Genomic DNA, 20498 nt, shown 5'->3' with positions numbered 1-20498 from the left:
AGCGACTAGACCAACATTCCGGTGTGGGCCCAACATTCCGGTGTGGGCAGCGGTGGCGGCCGGCAGGCAGCAAGAGGCAGCCAGCTACGAGGGCCCTCGCTCCGCACCACTCTCGATGAACCCGACGGAATAAGCCGCACCTCCCGCAGGGGCTGCGCCTCCATTAATCCCTAGTTGTTTTTTTTCTTTCTCTCCCCTCTCCTCACCCCCACTCCGAGCCCCGTCCCGCCTTCTCTCTTCGCCAGCGGCGGCCGCGTCCAGGTGCGGACCCTCCATACCGGAGCGCGATGGCGTCCAACCCCGAACGGGGGTTGATTCTGCTCACGGAACTGCAGGGGGACTCCCGAAGTCTTCCATTTTCTGAGAATGTGAGTGCTGTTCAAAAAGTAGACTTTTCAGATACAATGGTGCAGCAGAAATTGGCTGATATCAAGGATCAAATTAAGAGAGAAATAAGGAAAGAACTGAAAATCAAAGAAGGAGCTGAAAATCTGAGGAAAGTCACAACAGATAAAAAAAGCTTGGCTTATGTAGACAACATTTTGAAAAAATCAAATAAAAAATTAGAAGAACTACATCACAAGCTGCAGGAATTAAATGCATATATTGTTGTATCAGATCCAGAAGATATTACAGATTGCCCGAGGATTCCAGCTACTCCAAACAGTGACCCTCATTTTTCTACTAGCAACAATAGATTGAAGGCTCTACAAAAACAGTTGGATATAGAACTTAAAGTAAAACAAGGTGCAGAGAATATGATACAGATGTATTCAAATGGATCTTCAAAGGATCGGAAACTCCGTGGTACAGCTCAGCAACTGCTCCAGGACAGCAAGACAAAAATAGAAGTCCTACGAATGCAGATTCTTCAGGCAGTCCGGACTAATGAATTGGCTTTTGATAATGCAAAACCTGTGATAAGTCCTCTTGAACTTCGGATGGAAGAATTAAGGCATCATTTTAGGATCGAGTTTGCAGTAGCAGAAGGTGCAAAGAATGTAATGAAATTACTTGGCTCAGGAAAAGTAACAGACAGAAAAGCACTTTCAGAAGCTCAAGCAAGATTTAATGAATCAAGTCAGAAGTTGGACCTTTTAAAGTATTCATTAGAGCAAAGATTAACTGAACTCCCCAAGAATCATCCCAAAAGCAGTGTTACTATTGAAGAACTTGCACTTGTTGCCGCATCACCAACACTAAGTCCAGGTCAAAGGATGATATCTACACAGAATCAATATAGTACACCATCCAAACCAGCAGCATTAACAGGGACTTTGGAAGTGCGTCTTATCGGCTGCCAAGATATCCTAGAGAATGTCCCTGGACGGTCAAAAGCAACATCAGTTGCGCTGCCTGGTTGGAGTCCAAGTGAAACCAGATTATGTTGCATGAGCAGAAGGAGTAAAAGCAGAAGTAGTGGAAATCTTCTAAAAACCCATGACTTGTCCAGTGATGTCTGTGCTGTTTTGAAGCTCGATAATACTGTGGTTGGCCAAACTAGCTGGAAACCCATTTCCAATCAGTCATGGGACCAGAAGTTTACACTGGAACTGGACAGGTCACGTGAACTAGAAATTTCCGTTTATTGGCGTGATTGGCGGTCTCTCTGTGCTGTAAAATTTCTGAGGTTAGAAGATTTTTTAGACAACCAACGGCATGGCATGTGTCTCTGTTTGGAACCACAGGGTACTTTATTTGCAGAGGTTACCTTTTTTAATCCAGTTATTGAAAGAAGACCAAAACTTCAAAAACAAAAGAAATTTTTTTCAAAGCAACAAGGCAAAAGATTTCTCAGAGTTCCTCAAATGAATATTAATATTGCCACTTGGGGAAGGCCAGTAAGAAGAGTTAGTCCTACAGTAAATCACTCTGGCACCTTCAGCCCTCAAGCTCCTGTGCCCACTACAGTGCCAGTGGTTGAAGTACACATCCCTGAACGAGCACCTCCAGCTAGTGATTCTACAGTAACCAAACTGGACTTTGATCTTGAGCCTGAACCTCCTCCAGCCCCACCACCAGCTTCTTCCCTTGGAGAAATAGATGAATCTTCCGAATTAAGAGTTTTGGATACACCAGGACAGGATTCAGAGACTGCTTTTGATACTGAGAATGACAGAAATAGTATACTTCCAAAATCTCAATCTGAATACAAGCCTGATACTCCTCAGTCAGGCCTAGAATATAGCGGTATTCAAGAACTTGAGGATAGAAGCTGTCAGCAAAGGTTTCAGTGTAATCTACAAGATTTCAGGTGTTATGCTGTCTTGGGAAGAGGAAATTTTGGAAAGGTGCTTTTAGCTGAATGTAAACACACCAATGAGATGTTTGCTATAAAAGCCTTAAAGAAAGGAGATATTGTGGCTCGACATGAAGTAGACAGCCTGATGTGTGAAAAAAGAATTTTTGAAACTGTGAATAGTGTAAGGCATCCCTTTTTGGTGAACCTTTTTGCATGTTTCCAAACCAAAGAGCATGTTTGCTTTGTAATGGAATATGCTGCCGGTGGGGACTTATTGATGCACGTTAATACTGGTGCCTTTTCTGAACCAAGAGCTGTATTTTATGCTGCTTGTATAGTTCTTGGGTTGCAGTATTTACATGAACACAAAATTGCTCATAGAGATTTGAAATTGGAAAACTTATTGCTAGATACAGAGGGCTTTGTGAAAATTGCTGATTTTGGTCTTTGCAAACAAGGAATGGGATATGGAGATAGAACAAGCACATTTTGTGGCAATGCTGAATGTCTTGCCCCAGAAGTATTAACAGAAACTTCTTATACAAGGGCTGTAGATTGGTGGGGCCTTGGCGTGCTTATATATGAAATGCTTGTTGGTAAGCCTCCCTTTCATGGTGATGATGGAGAGAAAGTTTTTGACAGTATTGTAAATGATGAAGTAAGGTATCCAAAGTCCTTATCTACAGAAGCCACTTCTATAATGAGAAGGCTGTTAAGAAGAAATCCTGAGTTGCGCCTTGGGGCTAGCGAGAAAGATGCAGAAGATGTAAAAAAGCACCCATTTTTCCGGCTAATTTATTGGCGCGCTCTGATGGACAAAAAAGTAAAGCCACCATTTATACCTACCATAAAAGGACGAGAAGATGTTAGTAATTTTTCTGATGAATTTACCTCAAAAGCACCTATTCTGACTCCACCTCAAGAACCAAGGATACTTTCGGAAGAGGAGCAGGAAATGTTCAGAGATTTTGACTACACTGCTGATTGGTGTTAAGTTGCTAGACTCTGCGAAACCAAGCTGACTGACTCCCAAGAAGACCTCTTAAAAATAGCAACCCTTCATTTGCTCTCTGTGCCACCAATAGCTTCTGAATTTTGTTTTGTTTTTTTTTTCTTAATTGAAACACGTGAAGATTTGTTTAAAAGTACCATTCTAATACTTCTTCAAAAGTGGCTTCTCATTGTACTTCAGTGTAAATATGAGCACCGGGAACAGTTTCATGGAGTTTAAGTTGAGTGAACCTTGGCCATGAAAATCCATCACAAATACTTTTGGATCAATAGTCTATTTTAAAAAAGAAAGAAAAAACCCACTTTTTTATAGTCCCTAGCTTTGCCATATGCCCGCCTTAAGTGGAAAGAAAATTAATCACTTAACTATGTTTTACAAAAAGAAAAAAAGGGCTTGGAATGCTATTATTGTTCACACAAAGTACGATTCTGTTTGAATAAGGCAAATGCTCCTTTTTTTTAAAAAAGACATTACTGTACTATCAAAAAACATGGCAGTTTGTATACAATTTGAGGCTTGATTTTTTTTAAAAAAAGAATGAATTGATGTCTTATTTTATAAATGTTCTATAATTATTAGAAAACTTTATATTGCCTTTTTTATCAACCATGTAACAGAGGCTTATAGCTTTCCAATAGAGCTGCTTGCCAAACAATTTTTTTTGTTTATTAAACAGTGCTGAAACAAACAAGATCAGCATTTACTTAAGATGTTAAGAATGAGGATTTTTAATCAGCTAAACCAAGGTGTTGTTACCTGCATGCATTCCCAAAGTCTAGATGCTCAGTATGTTCAGTCATATCTTCCGGAATCAGTGAACTGATCACCCCTTTTTTGATATTCACTCTACATCTGCCAACCTAGTTCACCTTGGTTTTGTGTCTGCTGTAGAAGGGAACTATAACTTGGTTAAACCATAGGGATTATCATTGTATAGATGCTGTGAACATGTATATGTGCAAGTTTTAATGTATTCTATGTTGTAGGGTTATTATTTAATTTTACCACTTCATCACTTTTGTACAGTGGCCGAGCAGACACCTCAAACTCCAGCATTTACATTAAGTGCATTTGTACATTTTAGGCCACTGGATCCAGATTGTATACTGGCAGTTATTGAGGGTAAAGGCAATATATTGTAACAGAATGTATAAATATTTTTGATAAAACAGTCTATATTTTATAAAAAAAGAATTATAACACTAAAGCTGTACCTCAAAAGTCTCAACAAAATTTGATGAAATATTTTATACAACTCTTCAAAGGATCCATCTATGGCTTTTTATACTCTTCTAGGGTTGTCTTTTTGCAAACCATGACTTTCCACTTGCCTGTAGTTTTTTGTTTGTTTTGGTTTGATTTTATATTTTTTTCTCCTAATCTATGACTTTATTGTTTTTTCTTAGTTTAGTAATAGCATCTTTGATCCTGTGCTTAGCATGTTAGGGTCATTATACCTCAGGAATAGCAAGCTATAAAATAACTTTAAGCCACATATTGCCCCCCTTTCTATAAGATTTTCTCCCAAAGGATCTTGGGTAATAAACAATTTGGAAGGCAATATAAATGATTTCTGGACAATTTTAATTGTTTAATTGTTCTCAGAGTACAATGAAAAGATGCTAAAACATCCCAGCAAATATTTAGTATGGTTACTTTTTGCAAACCATGACTTTCCACTTGCCTGTAGTTTTTTGTTTGTTTTGGTTTGGTTTGATTTTATATTTTTTTCTCCTAATCTATGACTTTATTGTTTTTTCTTAGTTTAGTAATAGCATCTTTGATCCTGTGCTTAGCATGTTAGGGTCATTATACCTCAGGAATAGCAAGCTGTTAAGTAACCATACTGAATTAACTATTTAATCACAGTGAGCTCATCTCTTGAAAATTGTTCAGGTGTAAATCTTATGAGAAACATGAAAAAGCACACTGATTTATGGAGAGTTGAGCTAAAAACATTTATAAATATTTGCTGGGATGTTTTAGCAACTTTTCATTGTACTCTGAGAACAATTAAAATTGTCCAGAGATCATTTATATTACCTTCCAAATTGTTTATTACCCAAGATCCTTTGGGAGAAAATGTTATAGAAAGGGGGAACAATACGTGGCTTAAAGTTATTTTAAAATGCCAGTTAATTTCCTTGGCAAAGGACAATAGAGGAACTTAGCTTAATTATCTGGCTTTAATTTAAACAGTGTTAATACAACATTAAAACACTAAATACTTTTGAGGTACAGTCTGCTCACTTTTTCGGTTCTCAAATAGCAAAGAAAGTAATGTCTAAAATAGGCTTTTGGCATTAAAAACTGACAGCATTTTGTAACTACACAGTGTACAGAATTTTTTTTAATTGAAGTCAAATCACTAAAAAAATTAGAAGGCAGGGTCTATTTACACAATTAAGCTGAAGAAAGCACGAATTTTTTGTAGTTTAAAAAATATATATCTTAGTCAGATTTAAAATTTTAAGCTTTATAGAGTGTAAATATCTTTTGCTATTACTGTATGTGTATGTGACAGCTCAAGCACTTCGTAAAGAAATTTGGATATTTTAGAATGGTACACTATGCATTCAAATGAAATGTGCCTTTCACTATGTCATTCTAAAAAAACAAATGTTTTTTGTCATAAATTATCACAAATGCACAAATTAAAGTCTATATAGATTGAAATTTTGTAAAAATAAAAAATAAAAAATAAAAAAAAAATGGCACTTTGAAAAATTCTCTTCTAGGGAGGGATGGGGCCAGACAGTCCATTTCTTACTTGATATCTACAGATCATTTGCAGAGGAAAAGTCTCAAATCCCCTTGCACCACTGCACTCCAGCCTGAGTGACATTGTAAGACTCTGTCTCAGAAAAGAAAACCCCCTTGAAAAGCAGCACCACGTTGCATCTGCCTTGCACAGGAAGCTGGAAGGTTTGCACGGGGGTGAAAGTCACAGGCAGAAACTGCCCGCGGGGCTCGGGAGGGCTGGGAGCGAGCCCTCTGAGCCTGGCCACGCTGGCCCGCCACTGCCCTCTGCTGGCGGCTGCGGTCATCACCACCGCCCGCAGCCGTCCCCGAAGTGCGCCGAGAGGCGCCAGGCTGGGCCAGCCTTGAATTCTGTGTTTGCTTCTCCCGGTTTGAAGGCCACCTCCAGGATTCGCAGAAATCTGACAGCTGCTTGTGACTGTGCTGAAGATGCCGAGAATGCAGGCAGAGTCCGCCGGCCACGCGCTGCAGCAAACGCGAGCCTCGGGGCCTTGAACCTGGAGCCGGGGCCTTGCCTGGGCTGTCCTGGCAGGGAGTCTCGTGCTGTGCCCCCCCCCTCCCCCCGCTTCCTCATTCCCCCACCCCACCCTCCTAACCCTTGTTGTGTTTCATTTTCCCTTTTAGGATGTGTGCTTCTTATGTGGGATTTTATTATTCTTGACCCCAGCCCTTTCTTTCCCTCCTTCTCTTAGTTCTTCTTTTGGTTAAGTTTATGATTTTTTTAAACCACAATTTGTAATGGTCACTGCAGTGGACGTTTAACTTCGAACACCCCTTTGTTCCTCCAAAGGCGAAATTCCTCCTGCATCCTGCATGGCCCATTCAGGAGCGTCTGTGACCCAACCTCTCTGGCTCTGGGGAGAGGGCAAAGTGTGGCATCCAGCCCTAGCCAGGCCAGCGAGGAGCCGCGTTCCTGCCACAGTGACTGTGGCTCCAGGATCCAGGCTGGGCAGGAGGATTCTTCATGCTGGAGGAATCCATTCCTCTCGGTGGCTTGAGCTGGGAAGAAATGTCCCCATGTGAAGACATGGCCCTAGGAAGAGACGCTGGGGCTACAGCCAGGGCCACGGGGAGGGCAGCAGGGGAGGGTGAGTTCTGCTCTCCTGGCTCCTGCCTCACTCCTGCTTCTTTTTTCAGGAGCCACCAGCCCTCTCTCTGCCTGGAGTAGCAGGCCTGGGATTTCTGTCACTTGCTTCCTTTGCCTGTCCCTGGCTCCTCTCTCTGCCGTCATCACATTTCTGGCCACCTTGCCCTCCTCCTCTGCGCTCACAGCTCCTGGCCTGGGTCCTGGCTGTGGAGGGCACCAGTTTAGAGCCACTATAGATGAAGGCTCCGGGCCGCAGTCCAGGCTTCTGAGCACTGGGCCTTAGCCGCCTGACTTTGCCCCTTTCTCCAAGGCCAATCACCGGTGGCAAATCTCACAAGCGACTTCGTGTTAAAAGTGATGACTACCTACGTTTACCTCTCCCGAAGAGCTTACATTTAGCTTAAAAATTATCTATTATGAAAATATTCGAATGCACAAAACAGTGTGATAACACGGGACAGGGCTCCGTCCTGGTTTCCCGTGTCTTCCTCCCCACACTGGAATATTTTTAAAGCAAATACCAGACATCCCATCTGAAGTCATAAATACTTCTGTGCCTGTCTCTAGTACTGAAGGACTTTTAAAAAAACATACTCTTGTTATCACACCTAACAAAATGAATATAACTATTTCATATTATTCAATACCCAGTCCATGTTGAGTTTTCGCTAGTTATCTTCAAAATGCCTCTGTGAAATTCGTTTATTTGAATCAGCATTCAGGCCAGGCAAGGTGGCTCACGCATGTAATCCCAGCACTTTGGAAGGCCAAGGCTGGCGGATATCTGGAGCCCAGGAGTTTGAGACCAGCCTGGGCAACATGGTGAAACTCTGTCTCTACGTGAAATACAAAAATTAGCCGTGTGTGATGGTGTGCACCTGTAGTACTAGCTGCTCAGGAGGCTGAGGCAGGAGAATCACTTGAGGCAGGAGAATCACTTGAGCCAGGGAGTTGAAGGTTGTGGTGAGCTGAGATTGCACCACTGCACTCCAGCCTGAGTAACAGAGTAAGACTCTGTCTCAAAAAAGAAAAGAAAAAAAAAAAGAATCAGCATTCAAACAAAACCCATGCATTTTATTTGATTATGTTTCTTGAGCGTCTTTTAACTGATAATGGTTCTCCTCCATTTTATTAATTCTTGTCTATTTATTTATGGAGGGAACTGGGTCATCTGTCTGAAAACATCCCATATTCTGGATTAGGCTGATTGTATCCTCGTGGTGCTGTTAGCATGTTCCTTAGTCTCCTGTATTTCTTGCAGACTCCTCGTTTGATCTACAGGTCTTAGATTCAGGTTCCATGTGTCTTAGGCAAGAATCCACTACACATGGTGCCATGTACTTGCTCTCGCATCACACCATGTGGCTCGTGGTGTCTGTTAAAGTGGATTGGTGGGTTTAGATGGTGTCAGCCTAATCTATCCACTGTGAAGGTTCCTATCAACCTGCATGTAATGGTTTTAGCAACTACCGATAATCATCACGTACATCTGTTCCTTTTAGTCACAAAATCCCTTCCCAGTAGAACTGTTCTCTGAAACAGGCAGGTTCTTTTAGGCATGTCTATTTGGCCTGTATACCCCTTACATTGAAGTGAGGGGGTGGATCAGTTATCTGTTTCGGTGTAACCCACAACCTCAAACCTCAAGTGGCTTAAACAATAGTCATATATTCAGCTCACAAATCTGCCGTCTGGATGGAGCATGGAAGGGAAAGCTCCTCTCTGCTGGAGGCAGCACCAGCAAGGGCAGCTCAGAGGCTGGGGTAACCTGACACCAGAGGGCTGGAAGGATCTGCAGGCAGTTGATGCTGGCTGCTGGCTGAGACCTTAGCTGGGTTGTCAGCAGCTGCATCCACCTGTGGCCTCTCCATATGGCCACCTGGCATCCTTACAGCATGGTGACTGTGCTCCAGGCATGAGCACCCCAAGAAAGCAAAGAGAACAGGCTTGGCATTGATTGTGACCTAGACCCAGAAGTTACATGGCATCACTTCTACTGCACCCGTTGGTCAAAGCTGTCACAAAGGTCCACTCAGGTTCAAAAAGAGGGGACACCACTTGATGGGGGAACGTCAATGTCACAATATAAGAAGAACAAGTCGAACGGGATTTGTTACAGCAGATTTCTTTGGAAAATACGATCTGCCACCACGAGACAACAAATTCAAATAATTGGGGGTAAGTGTCATGAGCCAGACACATCACAGTTGACATACATTTGTCACAGCTTTATCTAAGCCATTTAAAGAAGAAACTATTCCAAGACCATGGCTGTAGTTTAGCTCCACTTCTTGCCTTGATAGAATTAATAGACATATTGACATAGTTATTTAAAAACTTGTGTGTTCACGTAATTTGTTAGTTACAAAAACACTGATTTTTTTTCAACCTCAGTGTATCAGGCACGATTCGAGATGCTGAGATAGAGCCGAGAAGAAGACGGACAGAATCCCTGTCCTCAAGAATCTTGCTCGTGGGCGGGAGAAGACAGATCATGAACACGTAAGCTAAAAGACAGGACAGTTTCAGGAAGTGAGGTGCAGTCGGCAGTGGAAGTAACTGTGGAGAGTGTGCCAGGGAGGTGCAGCATTGGCTAGGGGGCCGGGAGGGTTTGGAGGGGGCGGTGAGATGACGCTTGAGTGGTGGCATAAATAATGACGATGACACAGCCATGGGAAACCTGGTGTAACAAGAGTGTCCAGGGTGAGAGGGTGGGAAGGAAGAAGTGTGGGAAATGGGGGAGCTGGTGTCGCAGAGAATGGCAGAGCCAGTGGTGCGGCCCACTGTCGGGAGGGGTTAGGTTTTCCTCGAGGCATAATGGAAAATGCTGGCGGGTCTTCCTTTTAGAAGGGTGCCTCCAGGGACTTCTCAGGATGGGAGGTGTTTGGAGGGGAAATCTTATTTCTCACCCTTAGTCTTCCACGCAGGAGACAAATTCGGCCAACACCTGCCTCCTGAAGAGCCTCCAACCTCTGGCTAGCAGTCCAGCCTCCATCATCCCCCAGCACCCAGCGACGCTCCTCTCCCCCAGTGACTTCAGGTTGAGGTGACTTTGGCAGGAAACAGCTCCAGCCCCTCCCTGCAGTCTGAAGGGTAATGCTGGCAGCCACGGGGATGAACTGAGCAGGTCAGGATGGAAGCAGGGTGACTTGGGAGGACATAAGGCGGCCTGGACCGGGGTGAGCAGTGGGCGCAGTGAAGAGTGGCTGGGTTCCAATTTGTAATGACTAATGTGGGTTTTTTTCTGCATCTTCTCCATTTCAGTTTAAGGCCCACAGAAGGCTTATAAAAAGTAATATGACTTTAAACGGGTTGACGTAGTCAAAATGATGAAAGTGGAAAATAATGCAATCTCACTTTTTTGGCTTTTTAAATTGTGATGTACAAAAATAAATAGTTCCTGAGTGGCATGCATACCAGCTAGAGGAAATGTACGTTTGTTCACCGTTTGTGGCAGGAGCAACAGAACGATATTTATCCAGGGTTTTTTGTTTGTTTGTTTGTTTATTTGTTTTAATTGAGACGGAGCCTCTCTCTGTCGCCCAGGTTGGAGTGCAGTAGTGCCAACTACAACCTCCGCCGCCGGGGTTCAAGCAATTCTCTGCCTCAGCCTCCTGAGTGGCTGGGTCTACAGGCGCCCGTCACCACGCCCAGCTAATTTTTTTGTATTTTTAGTAGAGACGGGGTTTCGCCATGTTGGCTTGGCTGTCTCAAACTCCTGACCCCAAATGATCCACCCGCCTCAGCCTCCCAAAGGGCTGAGATTACAGGCGTGGGCCACTGCGTCCGGCTATCACGGGTTTTAAAAGTGTTCATTGGAGCCTTGGATCCAGTAACTCCACTTAGAGAAGCATAACAAAAGAAAGAAATCAAAGGTGGGATTCACGAATATGGATGTTCAACACAATATTGGAAACAATCTGAACATGAAACCAAACACAAACGATGTATTAAATTCTGTCCCCTTCATTCCTGACCTGTTATAAATGGTGCAAGTTTCCATTTTCCAATCTTTCTAAGGTAGTTCAGGTACAAATACTTGAGGCAGAAGGTTGAATTCGACGACCAAGAAGGTCTAAGGGCAATGTTTTTGTGAAATAAATTTTTTGCCTACGTGTAGTTGGTGCCCAGAATGTTACTCTGGGGTTTACTACTCTCCCAAAAGAGCCAAGTGGCTAAATTTGAAGAGTCTGAAAGTGTCTGCGGAAAGAGAAAATAGTCTTCCATTGAGGTGTTGGCGGGGGCATTGTGGGAATCTTACTTTCAAATTACAGAGTCCAAGCTGAAAGGGTCTTAGAGATATTCTGGTTAAAACACCCACCCACTTCTGGAGTATCTATTGTTTTCCGGGCACTGGTTAGGTACGGAGAATAGGAGGGCACGATTCTAGTGCATAAGGGCCTTACAGTGTAGCACTGGGCATAAGAGAAGTATGAAACACGTCACCACAGGCTGAGTGTGGAAATGCCAGGTCAGATCAACAGTGAGTGAGGAGGTGGGGGGGAGTTCCATCCCGGGGGAACACCTGGTGGGTCAAGTCTGGGAACACCGTGGATCGTAATTCCCAAACCCCTGAAGGAAAGAGATGAGAGGGTCTCAGACTCTAGAGAAATGCTAAGTTAGAAATGAAAATGATAAGAAATGAGGCCCAGAAGAGGGCAAGATCTGATGCCCACTAAAAAAAAAAAAAAAAGCCTTTACTAAATAGAGAAAAAAAAAAAAAAAAAAAAAAAAAAAAAAAAAAAAAAAAAAAAAAAAAAAAAAAAAAAATAGTGAAAAAGCAAGCTCTTAGAAGATGTGCCAAATCCTTTTTTTTTTTTTTTTTTGAGACAGAATCTCGCTCTGTCACCAAGGCTGGAGTGCAGTGGCGCGATCTCGGCTCACTGCAACCTCTGCCTCCCAGGTTCAAGTGATTCTCCTGCCTCAGCCTCCCAAGTAGCTAGGATTACAGGTGCCCGCCACCACGCCTGGCTAATTTTTGTATTTTTAGTGGTATAGTTTTTTTTGTTACCCTGATACCAATGCCTGACAAAAACACTACAAAAAAAGAAAATTACAGGCCAATATCCCTGATGACTATAGATGCAAAAATCCTCAACGAAATACTAGCAAAATGTATTCGATAGAACATTAAAGGGATTATGCATCATAATCAAGTGGAATTTATTCCAGAAACGCAAGGATGGTTCAACGTGCACTAATCTATAAATGCGATACACCACATTAACAAAAAGAAGGATAAAAATCACATGATCACCCCAAGTGATGCAGAAAAAGCATTTGACAAAATTCATTCTTTTCATGATTTAAAAAAAAAAAAAACTCTAAGCAAGTTAGGATAGAAAGAATCTACCTCAGCACATAAAGGCCATATATGGCAAGCCATAACTGATACAATATTCAACAGCGAAAAACTGAAAGTTTTTCCTCCTAAGATCAGGAACAAGAAAAAGATACCCACTCTCACCATTTCTATTCAAAATAGTACTGGAACTTCTAGTCAGAGATAGGCAAGAAAAAGAAACAAAAGACATCCAAATGGTAAAGGAAGAAGTTAAATCATCTCTGTTTGCTAGTAACATATTATATATATATATATCCCTAAGACTCCACCAAAACACTGTTACAACTAATAAACAAATTTAGTAAAGTTGTAGAATACAAAATCAATAGACAAAGAAATGATTGTATTTCTATACAGTAACAACAAGCTATCTGTAAAGAAAATTAAGAAGAAAAATCCTAGTTACAATAGCATCAAAAATAATAAATTACTTAGGAATAAACTTAACCAAGGTAGTGAAAAGCTTGTACACTAGAAACTGCAATACACTGATGAAAGAAATTGAAGAAGACACAAATAAATGGAAAAATATTCTGTGTTCACGGATTGAAAGAATTAATATTATTAAGATGTCCATACTAAACAAAGCAATCTGTAGATTTAACATTATTCCCATCAAAATCCCAGTGGCATTTCTTAAAGAAAGAGAAAAATTCTAGAATTCATATGGAACAACAAAAGACCCAAAATAGTCAAAGCAATCCTGAGAAAGAAGAACAAAGCTGGAGGCATCACACTTTCTGATTTCAAAATATATTAGTAAGCCACAATAATCAGCACAGTTTGGTATTGGCATAAAGACAGACACAAAGAACGACAGAACAGAATAGAGAGCCCAGGAATAAACCCACATATGCACAGTCAATTGATCTTCAACAAAGGCATCAAGAATATACACAATGGGCACCTGGGCGTGGATGGTAGTTCATGCTTGTAATCCCAGCACTTTGGGAGGCTGAAGCGGGCAGATCACCTGAGGTCCGGATTTGGAGACCAGCCTGACCAACATGGAGAAACCCCATCTCTACTAAAAATACAAAATTAGCCAGGCGTGGTGGTGCATACCTGTAATCCCAGCTACTCAGGAGGCTAAGGCAGGAGAATCACTTGAACCCAGGAAGCAGAGTTTGCGGTGAGCCAAGATCATGCCATTGCACTCCAGCCTGGGCAACAAGAGTGAAACTCCGTCTCAAACAAACAAACAAACAAAAGAATACACAATGGGGAAAGGATAGTCTCTTGCACAAGTGATGTTGGGAAAACTGGAAATTCACATTCAAAAGGAATAAACTGGACTCCTATCTTACACCATAATACAGAGATCACATGAACATGGAGTAAAGATTTAAATGTAAGACCTGAAACTTTAAAATGCTTAGAAGTAAACATGAAGGAAAAGCTTCATGACAATAATTTTATGGACATAATATCAAAAGTAACAGTAGCAAACGCAAAAATAGCCAAATGGGATATTGAAGTAATAATCTGTACAGCAAAGGAAGTAATCAACAGAATGAAGAGACAACTTATGACATAAATAAAATATCTATCAACTATATGTCTGATAATGGGTTAATTTCCAAAATATATATGGAACTCCTACAATCTAACAGCAAATAAACAATTAGAAAATGGGCAAAGATCTGGAATGGATATTTCTCCAAAGAAGACACACAAATGGCCAACAGGTATATTATAAGGTGCCCAACATTACTGATTATCAGGGATGTAAGTTAAAACCACAATGAGATAACACCTTGCATTTATTAGGATGATTATTATTTAAAAAAAACAAAAAAAGTAAAAATGTTGATGAGTATGTGGAGAAATTGAACCTCTTATTTATTGTTAGTGGGAATATAAAATGATACAACCACTATGGAAAACAGTATAGAGGTTCCTCAGAAATTGAGAATAGAACTGCCACATGATACAATCATCCTACTCCTGGGTATATATCCAGAAGAATTGAAATTAGAATCTCAAAGAGGTGTCTGCACCCCCAGGTATTTTGGGAGCATTGCAGTATTGCAGATTATTACAATGCCAAGCTATAGAGACAACTAAAATTTCCATTGACGAATGGATAAAGAAAATGTGATAGACACATGTGTGAAATATTATTCATCCTTAAAAAGAAAGAAATCATAAGATTTCAACATGGATGAACCTTGAAGACATTATGTTAAGTGAAATACTCTAGTCACAAAAAGCCAAATAATGTATAATTACACATAGATTCATTATCTAAAGTGGCCAAATGTATATAAACACAAAGTAGAATGGTAGTCACTAGGAGTTGGAGGAGGGAGCAGAAGAGATTTGTTTAATGGGTATAGAGTTTCAGATTTTCAAGATGAAAAATTTCTGGAGATCTTCTGTTTTACAACAATGTGAATATACCTAACACTATTGAACTATACATTTAAAAATGGTTATGATAGTAAATTTCATGTTACGTGTTGTTTATTATAATAAAAAGGAACAAAAGCTAATAGAAAAAATACTAAAAATACTCAGCTAACCTCAAAGAAGATAGGAAAAGATTAAACAAAAGAATAAAAACAGATAGGACTGGTAGGAAACAAATAACAAGATGGCGGACTTCAACCAAACCATATTAGCAATTACTAGATGTAGCACCCTAAAAATTTCAATAAGCAAGGAAGTACTGCCAGAAACACTTGGTCTTCCTAGATTGACAGGAAGATGGTGATAAGCAATTGTAATACTTTCTCCTAGAATACTAAGGGAGGCTTATGCCATAGACTAGACTGGCTTTGCTCAGGATCCAGGTAAATCATGAAGATACATTAATGAAACCAATGGTTGGAAGAGCCTTAACTCCAGGTTCTGCTGATGTAGCGGAGATTACTGGTTGCCCACCTAATATCCTTTCTCTCCCCTTTCTGCACTACACAAGCTTTAAAAATTATTGTTAAATAATTCCATTTATGTAAAGCCCAAACAAATAAGCAAACCTAAATCTTAATATTTAAAAATACATACATATTCAGGTAATAAAACTCTAAAGAAAAGTAAAGGTGTAATTCCAGTAAGAGTTAAGTTGATAGCTACGTTGGTGGAGGTGCGGAGAGAGGTGGTGACTTGGGAAGGGAAGGAAGCGGCCTCTGGAATGCTGGAAATGTTCTTTCTGTTAACTTGAGTGGTGGTTCCCATGACTTTTTCTTGATGGCATGTGATATCCCTTCTTCCTTTAAAACAGGGTGGCCAATAAGATGTGAGCAGAAGTAACTGACTGTGGCTTCCAGGAAATCTGTTTTGAAAGGTTTTATTCTTCTTGGAGGTGTAACCAGTTTGCTCTGCTCCTCTGTTCTCCTTGACTGTGCAATTTTCAAATAATGGAACTCCAGCTGTCTTCTTGGACCATAAGGCAACCTTGAAGCTAAAAACTACATGCTAAAGACAATAGGATGAAAAACCAGAAGAACTCTAATTCCATGATGCCTATGGAGCCGCACTCTAGCCCCGGACTGCCCAGCTCAGGGTTTCTATTGCTTGAGAGAGACATAAACTTCTCTCCTACTTAAACTACTATTAGGTTTTCTCTTTATTTTTTTCCTTCTTGAGACAGTCTCGCTCTGTCGCCCAGGCTGGAGTGCAGTGGCACAATCTCGGCTCACTGCAACCTCCACCTCCCGGGTTCAAGCAATTCTCCTGCATCAGCCTCCTGAGTAGCTAGGACTACAGGCGCCCGCCACCACGCCCTGCTAATTTTTTGTAGTTTTAGTAGAGACATAATTTCACCATGTTGGCCGGGCTGATCTTGAACTCCTGACCTCAGATGATCGGCCCTCCTCAGCCTCCCACAGTGCTTGGATTACAGGTGTGAACCATGGGGCCTGGCCAGGTTTTCTCTTAAATGCAGCCAAATCCAGTTCTAATGGACACAGCCAGTTTAGAGGCTTAATATCCAAAGGAGTGCTTCCATGAAGGAGTGAAATTGAACTGAAAGTTGAGACGGCCTCTGGCCATGTCTAGCCAATTATGAATCCAATCACCCAGCAGAAAAATGTGTGAGGGAGGAGGGTTATATGCTGGATAAGTTAACTATTTAAAACAAGAATCAGGTTCATGTCGCTACTCTGCTCAAAACCTTCCAGTAGCTCCCAGTTCCCATCAGAGTGGCACCCTTAAGTCTCCTCAGTTTGGTGTATTGGGCCCCTTGCTATCTGGCTTCCTAGATTTGTTTCCAGTGGTTTCCTTAACAAATTGCGATAAATAGAGTGTCTTAAAACAACAGAAAGTTATTCTCTCAGAGTTCTGGGGACTAGAAGTCCAAAATCAAAGTGCTAGCAGGGTTGATTACTTCTGGAGGCTCTAAGGGCGCATCCCTTCCACACCTCTCTCCTCCTCGTGGTGACTTACAGCAATCCTTGGCACTCCTTGGCTCGTGGCCCCATTGCTCCAGTCTCTGCCTCCATCTTTACCATGCCTTCTCCTCTGTGTGTCGTGTCTCCTCTCTGTCTCAAATCTCCCTCTGCCCTTCTCTTCTTATAAGGACACTTGTCACTGGACTTTGCCTGCCAGATGATCTAAGATGATGTCTTTATCTCAAGATCTTTAAGTTCATTCCATCTGCAAAGACCCTTTTCTCAAAGAAGGTAACATTTACAGGTTCCAGGAATTAGGGTGTGGATATATCTTTTTGGAGGTGGGGGCAGGAAACACCATTCAGCTCAAGGATTGGCCCCCACCCAGGATTGGCAAATTGACTTTACTCAACATGTCCCGAGTCAGGAAACTAAAATACCTCTTGGTCTAGGTAGACACTTTCACTGGATAGGTAGAGGCCTTTCCTATAGGGTCTGAGAAGGTCACCGCAGTCATTTCTTCCCTTCTGTCAGACATAATTCCTCAGTTTAGCCTTCCCGCCTCTATACAGTCTGATAGCAGACCGGCCTTTATTAGTCAAATCAGCCAAGCAGTTTTTCAGGCTCTTAGTATTTAGTGAAACCTTTATATCCCTTACGGTCCTCAGTCTTCAGGAAAAGTCGAACGGACTAATGGTCTTTTAAAAACACACCTCACCAAGGTCAGCCACCAACTTAAAAAGGACTGGACAATACTTTTACCACTTTCCCTTCTCAGAATTCAGGCCTATCCTCGGGATGCTACAGGGTACAGCCTATTTAAGCTCCTGTATGGACGCTCCTTTTTATTAGGCCCCAGTCTCATTCCAGACACCAGACCAACTTGGGCTGTGCCCCCAAAAACTTGTCATCCCTACTCTCTTCTCTCTAGTCATACTCCTATTCACCGTTCTCACTAATCATACATGCCCTGCTGTTGATTACACTGCCGGTTTACACTGTTTCTCCAAGCCATCACAGCTGATATCTCCTGGTGCTATCCCCAACCTGCCGCTCTTAACTCTTAAAGTAAATAAATAATCTTTGCTGGCAGGGCTATGCTGAACCTCCTTAGGCACTCTCTAATTAGATGTCCTAGGTCCTCCCAATTCTTAGATCTGTAATACCTGTTTTTCTCCTTCTTTTATTCCGTTTAGTTTTTCAATTCATGCAAAACCATATCCAGGCCATCATCAATAATTCTACATGACAAATGTTTCTTCTAATGTGTATGTTCACATATGTGTATTTCACAGGCGGCGAGTACCATCATAGTATGAATTCTGTGTGCATGTGTATGTTGATATATGTATATTTCACAGCTGGGAGGTACCATCATAGATCTGCACAAGTGTTTATGGTTGTCAGTGAAACCTTGAAATAATAAACTACTTCTCAGAATTAATTAGGTGATCAACTTCATGATTCCTTTTTAAAAATCTCACCTCTATTTTAAACTTCGAGTTTGGTCCTTCAAACTCTATTAATGACATTCTAAGTTACATATCCAGTTACACACAAATTGACTTTCTTTCAGAACATTCACTGAGATTCTTTATATTCACCATTTTCCAACAGTTCAACCTTATAGAACAGCTGAAAAAAGTGTACAGGGAACACCCATATACCACTACTCAGCTTCTACCATTAACATTTATCGCTTCTTGGCTCTTTGGCCAAGATTAAGTGTACAATTAACGTTTTACTGTATTTGCTTTACCACATAATCATCCATCTATCCATCCCTCTCTTAATCCGTCTTGTTGTTTGATGCATTTGAAAGTACATTTCAGACATCAATATACTTCACTCCTAGTCTTCACAAGGCACGTCGTTAACTAGAGTTTGATATCTGTTTAAAGTGTTTTTTAGATAATATTTACATGCAATGAAAATGCATAAATCTTAAGTTTTCACTTGATCAATGTGGATAAATGAACACATCATTAAAATATAGAATGTAGCCTGGGCAACATGGCAAAACCCCATCTCTGCAAAAAAAAAAAAAAAAAATTAGCTGGGTGTGGTTGTGTGCGCTTGTGGTCCAACTACTTGGGAGACTGAGGCAGGGGGATCGCTTGAGCCCAGGAGCCTGAGGCTGCAGTGAACTGTGACCACACCACTGCATTCCAGCATGGACAACAGAGTGAGACTCTGTCTCAAAAAAAAAAAAAAAAAAATAGAAACGTTATTGCTTTGGTCCAGGAAGTAGTTCTCTCTCATTCCCTGCCAGTATTCACCAGACACCTTCTCCCTGAGCATCTGCTGTTCTGATATCTTTTTTACCACAGGTAAGTTTTTGCCTATTTCTAGAATTTCCGATAGATAGAATAAGATATTATGTGACTTCTGTCACTCAGTATAATGGTTTTTTTTTTTCTTAGACAGTCTCCCCCTGTCACCCAGGCTGGAGTGCAATGGCATGATCTTGGCTCACTGCAACCTCTGCCTGCTGGGTTCAAGCAATTCTCCTGTCTCAGCCTCCTAAGTAGCTGGGATTACAGGTGCCCACCACCATGCCCGGCTAATTTTTGTATTTTTAATAGAGACAGGGTTTCACCATGCTGGCCAACCTGGTCTCAAACTCCTGACCTCAAGCGATCCACCCACCTTGGTGGCCTCCCAAAGTGCTGGGATTACAGGTGTGAGCCACAGTGCCCGGCTCCACTCAGCATGTTTTTGAGTCATTCATGCTACCGTTTGTACCAGCAGTTTATTTCTTTCTATTGCTGTGTAGTATCCCCCTGTATAATTCTATAGTTATCCATTCTCCTGTCAGTGATCACTCGTCTTATTTCTAGGTTTCGTGTATTATAAGGAAAGTTGTTGTGAACATCCCTGGAAAAGTCTTTTTGTAACAGAGGTTTTCATTTTCTTAGGTAAACACCTAGGATTGGAATTGCTGGTAGGAGCGTCTTTAGTTTCATAAGAGAATGCCAGGCCTTTTGCTAAGTAATCATGCCCTTTCTTACTCCCATCAAAAATGTAGGCACCTTCCAGTCGCTCTACATCTTTGCCCATACTTGCTATTGTCGGTCTTTAGAGTTTAACCATTCTGGTTGATTGTGATTTAATTTGCATTTCCTTGATGACTAAGATTGCGCATGTTGCCATGTGATCATTGGTATGTCTTTCTTCGTGAAATATCTTCAAATACTTTCCTCCTTTTAAAAATTGGGTTACTTCTCTTTTTTCTCTCTGGCTGGCTTACGTGGTGTCTGCAGCTTGTGCTCTGCCCTGAGAGGCACTCGGTGTCTTTGGACTCTCGCGCTGCCATCCTGTCAGGGGCACTTCAAGAAGCCATCTTGGGCCAGGCGCGGTGGCTCACACGTGTAATCCCAGCACTTTGGGAGGCTGAGGTGGGCAGATCATGAGGTTAAGAGATTGAGACCATCCTGGGTAACATGGTGAAACCCCGTCTCTACTAAAAAAAATACAAAAATTAGGCCGAGTGTGGTGGCTCACGCTTGTAATCCCAGCACTTTGGGAGACTGAGGTGGGTGGATCACGAGGTCAGGAGTTCCAGACCATCCTGGCCAACATGGTGAAACCCCATCTCTACTAAAAATACAAAAATTAGCTTGGCGTGGTGTGGGCCCCTGTAGTCCCAGCTACTCAGGAGGCTGAAGCAGGAAAATCGCTTGAACCCGGGAGGCAGAGGTTGCAGTGAGATGAGATTG

At 41.7% G+C, this 20498-nt stretch overlaps 1 protein-coding gene across 1 annotated transcript; it reads left to right on the top strand.

Moving 5' to 3' along the window:
* Positions 1 to 287: 287 nt before the first annotated feature.
* On the top strand, positions 288 to 3421 carry LOC115835916 (serine/threonine-protein kinase N2-like). Its single transcript, XM_030815227.1, has 2 exons — positions 288 to 1566; positions 1705 to 3421. Exons 1-2 carry the CDS (start codon positions 288 to 290, stop codon positions 3234 to 3236), a joined length of 2811 nt encoding a protein of 936 aa, XP_030671087.1. The 3' UTR covers positions 3237 to 3421.
* The last annotated feature ends 17077 nt before the right edge of the window (positions 3422 to 20498 follow it).

Source organism: Nomascus leucogenys, chromosome 7b, assembly GCF_006542625.1.
Source record: "Nomascus leucogenys isolate Asia chromosome 7b, Asia_NLE_v1, whole genome shotgun sequence".
Lineage (NCBI taxonomy): Eukaryota > Metazoa > Chordata > Mammalia > Primates > Hylobatidae > Nomascus > Nomascus leucogenys.
This window is presented reverse-complemented; position numbering and strand designations above follow the sequence as displayed.

Bases quoted from the DNA above. Each gene is read 5' to 3' on its own strand.
- LOC115835916 (XM_030815227.1), top strand. From the start codon at position 288: ATGGCGTCCAACCCCGAACGGGGGTTGATTCTGCTCACGGAACTGCAG. The intron at 1,567-1,704 runs GTGAACTAGAAA...CTTTATTTGCAG, and splicing joins ACTGGAACTGGACAGGTCAC to AGGTTACCTTTTTTAATCCA.